The sequence below is a fragment of the Orycteropus afer genome, unplaced genomic scaffold (assembly GCF_000298275.1).
Source record: "Orycteropus afer afer isolate SDZICR_OR568_19922 unplaced genomic scaffold, OryAfe1.0 scaffold00699, whole genome shotgun sequence".
NCBI classification, from domain to species: Eukaryota; Metazoa; Chordata; class Mammalia; order Tubulidentata; family Orycteropodidae; genus Orycteropus; species Orycteropus afer.
In genome coordinates, this window is record NW_006922286.1 from 78572 (window position 1) to 86385 (window position 7814).

Consider the following 7814-nt stretch of genomic DNA (forward strand, 5'->3'; position numbering starts at 1 on the left):
ATTCTTTAACCACTAGGAACAATGCACCGTAAGATCCATCTGACCTGCATTATTAAACATTATCGTGTCCAAACATTATTATTTCTGGGCAAGTTGGCTCTTACTAGTTGCAGGACTTGGCTGGGGAAGAACTTTACACTGAATCTCTACTGAACCCAACAGCTGTCCCCCAACCACAGATGAATCCCAGTTCGTGACACATTCCCTCTGCAGAAGGTTTATTCTGAGTCCAGCTCTCCCCTTTAATAGGTCTGATGTCCCTAGAGAGCCCCTGCTCCAACATTTTACATCCCAACCAACCAACCTTGTCCTGTATTTCCATACCCAGCTTATACATTCTGGATCTGGATTCCTCTCTTTCTAGAACAATCATACAAATGGTGTCATCACAGCAGAGGAATGGCGCAGTCCTTGGATAGCAGCATAGGGCCCCTGCTGAAAGTAGTGATGGTATCGGGGCATGTGGAATGAAGGGAATGTTGGGCCACTCCCTTGCATGGAGCTGGCAATGGCCGATGGGGTCAGAGGCATCCCAAGGCGGCTATATGGTGGCAGAGAACCCTGTATCGGATGAGGAATGGGTGTTGCTATGGATGCTGTGCTGGTGCCAAGAGCAGTCAGGGACTGTGGGTGCTGAAATCCTGGAAAACTGGATGATGATGATACCCAGGAGCTGAGAGACAAGTTATCGGATGTTGTAAAGGCTGACCCTAGAAGGAAAAGCAACTGATTAGCCTGGAAGTTGATTTCAACAAGCACATCAAGAGAGAATTTAGCTGTAAAGATTGATTCATTTTCACAAATATTTAACATGTCTGCAATTTAAAAAGACAAACGTGTCAACCATGAGGTAAATCTATGTTTTCAGATAAAAAGATATCATTTACATCCGGTATAGAAAAGAAAAGGGAGCACTGGTGGTTGGTAGAATTCTCACTTTCCAAGCAGGAGATTCAGGTTCAGTTTCCTGCCAATGCTTCTCATGCATAGCTATTGTCCATCAGTGGAGGCCTGCATGTTGCTACGCTGCTGAACAGGCTCCAGCAGTGATCAGACTAACATGGACCAGGAAGAAAGGCCTGGTGATCTACTTCTAGAATAATGAAAACCCTATTGATAACAATGGTCCTATCTGTAACCAATCATGGTGATGGTGCAGGACCAGGCAGCATTGTATTCCAAAGTTCATAGACAGCCCACTAACAACACCACCACCGCGGAGGAGAAAATTCACTAAATGAAAAAGATTTAACTTATTAGATAACCTGCCCTCTCCGAAAGTGGTTAAACACTAGGATACCCAGGCTGAGGGTAAAGACCTGACTCCCTCTAAAGGAATTCCAAATATCTGGTATTTGTCCTCACCTCTATAGCATCTCCATAAGGAAGGCTGAAGGTTGAGCTTCAACCAAGCTACCTGATTTCCAAAACCACTGTAAGAAACCACAGAGTATGTCTTTCTCATGCCGCAGCATTCAAAAGTTTAGACAGGAGCTGACATTACCTTTTCTGATTTGGTATTAGTTGCTAGTTTGGACTTAGTTATAAGAACTGCCCTGTTTTATTCAAGAAGTGACTGATGATGTTATGCCATATTATTAACGATAACAACAACAAAAAATATCAAAGGGCTCTCTTTCCACATAAACATTTCTGTCCCAGGGTGGGGTACCCCTTTGGCCTCATTTTCCTGGATTCTGACCTCAGGTGCAGAGAACTCCTTCCTGAGCCTTTGTAACAGAGAAGAGTTTCAGCACTCCCCACTCCTACCATTGAAAGGGCCTCATCTCTATGAAATACCCTTCACTAGAAGAACCCTCTTTCCAAAAGGGTTTGATTCTATCAAAATATCTCTGCTATATGTGGAAAGATATATTCCCTGGTTTTCAGATTATAAAATAGCTCCTTGGTAGCAAATCAAAAACAAGGAACTACTGACCCTGGATTCAAAGGCTCAATGTCTTTTTATTGGAAAAAATCAAATCACAGATAGTCTTCAGGCAGCATAATCATCTAAGACTCTAAAGCAAAATAATAAAATTTGTGAGAATCAGAATCAAAAACTATTCCTTCTTAACGAGGCTCCAGAAATGCTTTCTGGGCTGTGGGAATATGAACAGTCAGCATTAGAAATCTTATCAACTTCCTGCCTCCATTCTCCTTTTCACAATCTTGCTACCAGCAGTTCCATAGCTCCAAAGGTGTCTTACCTCGGTTTTGTGTGGTCTGATTCTCATCCCCCAGGATATCTTCTTCTCCTCCATAGGTACGAATGGGTGAGCGGGCATAGGAATGCTTTTGAATCAGGCTCTCCACACTTTCCCTAGGTTAGAGAGTGCCATATCATGAGTATTAAGTACTCAAAGATAGAGAAGCTCTTAAAACATAATTTATTAGTCAGTAACAACATTTTCTCAGATGCCAGGTAACCACTTCAGGGAAAGATGACATTCAAGATATAGCCATTTATCCTATTGTAAAGTTCTTAGAAACATGAGCTCAGGAAAAAAACATAAACAACAAACTGGATAGGGTAGAGACTAAAAACCAAAACCAACCAATCAAACAAACAAACCCCAAACCCACTGCCATCAAGTTGATTCTGACTCATAGTGACCCCCCCCCCCAATGGGTTTCCAAGGCTATAAATCTTTATGGAAGTAGATTGCCTCATCTTCCTCCCATGAAGCAGCTGGTGGACTTGCACTGCTGACCTTCTTGTTAGCAGCCAATGCCTTACCCACTATACCACCAGAGTTCTACACCTCTGAAATCCCAGGATACAAGGGAGCAAAGGACTGTGAAACTTGACCATAAGAATCTAGAGTTTAATGATGGAAAAAAATAGTAACTAAATGAATCTACCATAAGAAGCTGCAATGAATCTTCACAGTAACTTCATCAGGCAATGAATATAAAACAACCAACTTATAGGAACTTCACCAATTCATTATCTGAAGAAGTGTTGGCAAAAACTTCAAAATATCCTATTTGGTATGTCTATGAAGTGGGGAGTGTATCCAAGACCATGTATAGGATTGGCAAACAATGGTCCTATCAGTGTATTTGTATGATCTGTAAGAATTCCCAGGTGTATAGTAGAGTAGACAAGGGACAAATTTGTAGTCACTTCTCGGTCACAGCCAGCTACCCAGAGGAACTGAGTAGTTGAACTGGTGGGCTTGGGACCATAGTCACAGGGGACATCAAGGTCAACTGGCATAACATACTACACAAAACTTTGTTCCACCTCCTACTTTGGCGAATAGCAACTGAGATCTTAAAAGCTTGCAAGCAGCCATCAAGATGCAACAATAGGTTTCTCCTCGTCCAGAGCAAAGAAGAATGAAGAAAACCAAAGATTAATGGAAACAATCAGTCCTAGTGACTGGTACACCATTGATCCATAGCCTATATGACTATGAGACCAGAAGACCTAGATGGTGCCTGGCTACCACTGTCAACCACTCAGAGGGGGATCTATGTAGGAGATCCCGGATAGAGAAGGAGAATAAAGTGAATAAAACTCAAAATCACTTGGGGGGAAAAAAAAGGGGGGGGGTAGGTTTGCTGGTCTGATAGAGCCTGGTAGAACCAGACACTATGGTCCTGAGCTGCCCTTCAGGTCTGGAATTGAACCCACACCTGTAGCTTCCAGCCAAACAAAAGACAGGCATATGAATTGAACATTTACTTGTGGTAGATACACTCCTTGGAGAGAACAATCATTGGAGAAAGAAGGGCTGTTTATGCACAGGGAGAAAGCTCAGGGGGCAGGAGTGCATAGAGGGATGGACACAGGGAAGAGGTAACTAACTATTGGGAGGAACTGGGAGGAGAGCTGTTGCATTGAGGTAAATTACAGTCAATGTCATGAGACAAAGTGTATGTGAACTGCTGTGTGGAAAGTGAATTTACTCTGTAAATTTTCACCCAAAGCATAATTAAAAAAAAAAAAAAAGTTCAAAATATCATTAGTTATTAAAAAAAAAAGCTCAAAGCTCATTAACAAACATAGCAGACATGTACAGGATATAACAAAATGGATAGTTTGGATAATGATGAATATGGGAACCTTACTGCTTTATGAATAGAACTTTCACAGAAAACCAGTGAAAGAAAAATAAATGGCTATTAAGGAATTTAGGTCCCAAAATTAATTAGTACATTATCTCTGTACATGGTCTTCCAGTAGCAAGATAGTCTAAACATAAAACAGTGGGGTGAACTTTAAAAACAAAAATTATTTTGGCATTGGCCAGTTTGACCTGCTGCTATTAAAGATTTAAAATAATAATAATAATAATAACAATAACAAGATTTTAGCCAAATATTATCTGCCAAAAATATAAGTACAAAAAAAAATAGGTCACATAATGTACATTTCTGGAATAAACAAAACATCAAAACCAGATGCTGCCAAGTCTATTTCAACTCATGGCGACCCCACGTGCTGCAGAGCAGAGCTGCACTCCACAGGGCTTTCAAGGCTGTTGTCTTGTGCAAGCAGATCACCAGGCCTTTCTTTGAATTGCTGTGGCTGAAAGAATAATGCCAAATAAACCATCAAAAGACAAAAATTAAAAAAATAAAAAAACTGTTGAATGAGGAAGAACAAATCAAATACTAAATTTCATACTGAATGGACAAGGAAAACAAATAAAATGCAGCATCTGTCAGATTTCACATAGACAAACTAACTTAATATGTGAAAAAAATCATAGTAAATGTGGTGTTCTTATACTTTCATATAGACGAAATCATTTTATCACACTACATAGCATGTGTATGAGGGCTTGTGAGCTCTGGTAGCATTTGACTGCTAACCAGAAGGCTGGCGGTTCAAACCCACCAGCCACTCCTCAGAAGGAAGACTGGGCAATCTACTTCTGTAGAGATACCGCCTCAGAAACCCAAGGAGGGGTCGCTATGAGTTGGAATTGACTGGACAGCAGTAAGTTATGAGGGCTTAAAGGTGTATCACAAAGAAAAATTAATTCTAACATCTATTCAATTTACATTTTTGCTCCTGAAAGATTTAAAAATAACCATATATATAGTATCACCACATAGAGTCAAAACGAGTAGGCTCAAGCAGAATCCAGATCCAATGGATTTAAGTACAGCTATTAAAAAGAATGAGACCATTCCACACTTCTTTATACAGAATTATCTCCAAGACATAGTAAGTGAAAAAGTGAACTACAGAAAGTATATAAATTATGTTTGTTGTTGTTGTTGTTGTTATATGCCATCAAGTCAGACCCGACTCATAGCGACCCCTCCTTGGGTTTCCGAGGCAGTATCACTACGGAAGTAGATTGCCCCATCTTCCTTCTGAGGAGTAGCTGGTGGGTTTAAACTGCCAGCCTTCTGGTTAGCAGTGCCTTAGGCACTATGCTACCAGAGCTCCTAAATTATGTTTACATTTGGGAATTAAAAAAAAAAAAAAAAAGGACTATGTATGTTTGCATATGCAGCCATATGTATAATTTTAGACCATAATCACTGAGCCAAAATGTAGCATGCCAACGTATGGGATCCAATAAAAGCAGATCTTACACAGAGGCATTGGAGGGAACAATGCTTTACACATAGAAAACAGAGTAAGGTTAGCTTGAATAGTGGCAGTGGTCCCCTATGGCCAGTGTGTCACTCCTCACAGCCAATCCAGGGTTGATGTTCTGCACATACCCCTCTCACGCTACAGAGGAGGGATAGGATCCTGTTCTCTCCCCACCAGGAACACATAGAAACAGAGGTGGCCAGTGCCATATGGCATATATGTACACAGAGCAGAGAGAAAGTTCACTGCGTACTCAGAACATGGAGGGAGGCTGCCTGATAAGAAATTGGGAGAGAAAACAAACTCAGTTCCAAGTCTCCATTATCAGGGAATTCCCTGAGCCCCAGCCTTCTGCTTAGGCAATCCAAGTGGATGTCAGAAGGCTGGATAATAGATTACATTCGTAACAATATTTTTTCCAGAATGGTACACAAAAAATGCCTACAATGGGTTGCCTCTCTGGAATAAATAGAACTAGAGAGCCAAGGGAGTAGAATAGTAGTTCTCAAACTTGTCTGTACATCTGAACCACCTAGGTTCTTTAAAAAGAAACAAATAAAAAACATACTGATATGTAATTAACATACAATAAATGGCACATATTTTATGTGTCAAATATGTTAAGTTTGACATATGTATACACCAGTGAAACCATCACAAGCAAAATAAAAGCATCTAATATCTTCAAAAGTTACCTTGTAACCCTCTGTAATATGTAATTTAATGGACATATGCATTCATATCTCTTGGGCAAGGACCTATGAGCTGAATGACTGGATTGTCTGGTAGACATATGCATAATTTTTTAAACAAACTGACAAACTATTCTCCAAAGTGGTTGTATCATTTAGCATTCCCATGAGCAGTATTTGAGATCTCCAGTTCCTCCACATCCTCACCAGCACTTGGTATGGTCAGTCTTTTTAACTGTATTTATAATTTGCTTTGCCCTAATTGCTAACGTGTTGAGCGTCTATTTATGCTGTTGAAATTTTTTGCTTAATTTTTAAACTAGGTTATTTGTTTTCTTAGAGCATTTTGAGATTCCTTTATATATTCTGAACACTAGTCCTTGTAGGATGTATGATTTATAAACATTTTCTCCCAGTCAATGGCTTTTCATTCTCTTTTAAAGAGCAGTTTTTAGTTTTGATAAAGTCCAATTTATCAATTTGTAACTTTAGGGATGATGCTTTTGGTATCACATCTAAAAATATTTGCCTATCCCAAGACCACAAAAGTTTTCTCCTACGATATTTTTCTAGAAGTACTATAGTTTTAAGCTTTATATTTAGGTCTATGATTCATCTTGAGTTGATTTTTGTATATGATATGAGGTATAAATTGACATTCTTTTTTTTTTTGCTTATGAATATCTAATTGTTACAAGCACCATTTGTTAAAAAGTCTACCCTTTCTTCACTGAATTACCTTTGCATCTTTATAAAAAGTCAATTGTCTATACATATGTGGATCATCTATTTCTGGACCTTCTCTTCTGTTTTACTGATCTATTTGTTGAACTTAACACCACCACCACACTGTTTTTGTTACTTCAGTTATATTAAAAAAAAAAAAAAAATCTTGAAATTACATGGTATTTGCACCCAATCTTTGTTTTTCTTTTTTAAAGTTCTTTTGACTAGCCTAGTTCTTTCATATTTATATATGAAATTTAGAATTAGTTTCTCAATTTCTACCAAAAAGGTCTGCTGGAATTTTGACTGAGATTGCATTACATCTCTAGATCAATTTGGGGAGAATGGACATCTTATCAATATTGAGTCTTTCAACCCCTGAACCTAGTATATATGTAAATATGCTTTCTAGTCAAATTCTTGACTTATTTAGCCTTTCTTTAATTTCTCTCAGCAATGTTTTGTTGTTTTACTTTTACCTGAAGCAACGTCCTTCTAAAAATTCTTAAGTAGAGATCACACCCCTGACCAATTTCTGGGGGTGAGATACAGGTTTCTGCAATTGTTAAATCTCCTCAGGTTATTCCAAGGGGGAGGCAAGTTTAGTAACCTCTGGAACAGAGGATAAGTGTGTGAGGGAGACCTGTTTTTTACCATATACTCCTCTGAACTTTATTAATGTTGGCTAATACAATATTTTGTTGTGTGCCATCGAGTCGGCCCCGACTCATAGCGACCCCTCCTTGGGTTTCCGAGGCAGTATCACTATGGAAGTAGGATTGCACAACCTTCCTTCCGAGGAGTGGCTGGTGGGTTTGAACCGCCAGCCT

At 39.3% G+C, this 7814-nt stretch overlaps 1 protein-coding gene across 1 annotated transcript in view; it reads right to left on the reverse strand.

Moving 5' to 3' along the window:
* Positions 1-369: 369 nt before the first annotated feature.
* TBX20 (T-box transcription factor 20) overlaps positions 370-7814 on the reverse strand; it is an 81836-nt gene continuing 74391 nt past the window's right edge. The window contains exons 7-8 of the mRNA XM_007957057.1: positions 2211-2323; positions 370-710 (exon numbers count right to left, since the gene is read on the reverse strand). Coding sequence (XP_007955248.1) covers positions 370-710; positions 2211-2323 — 454 coding nt within the window. The remainder of the gene's footprint in view (positions 711-2210; positions 2324-7814) is intronic.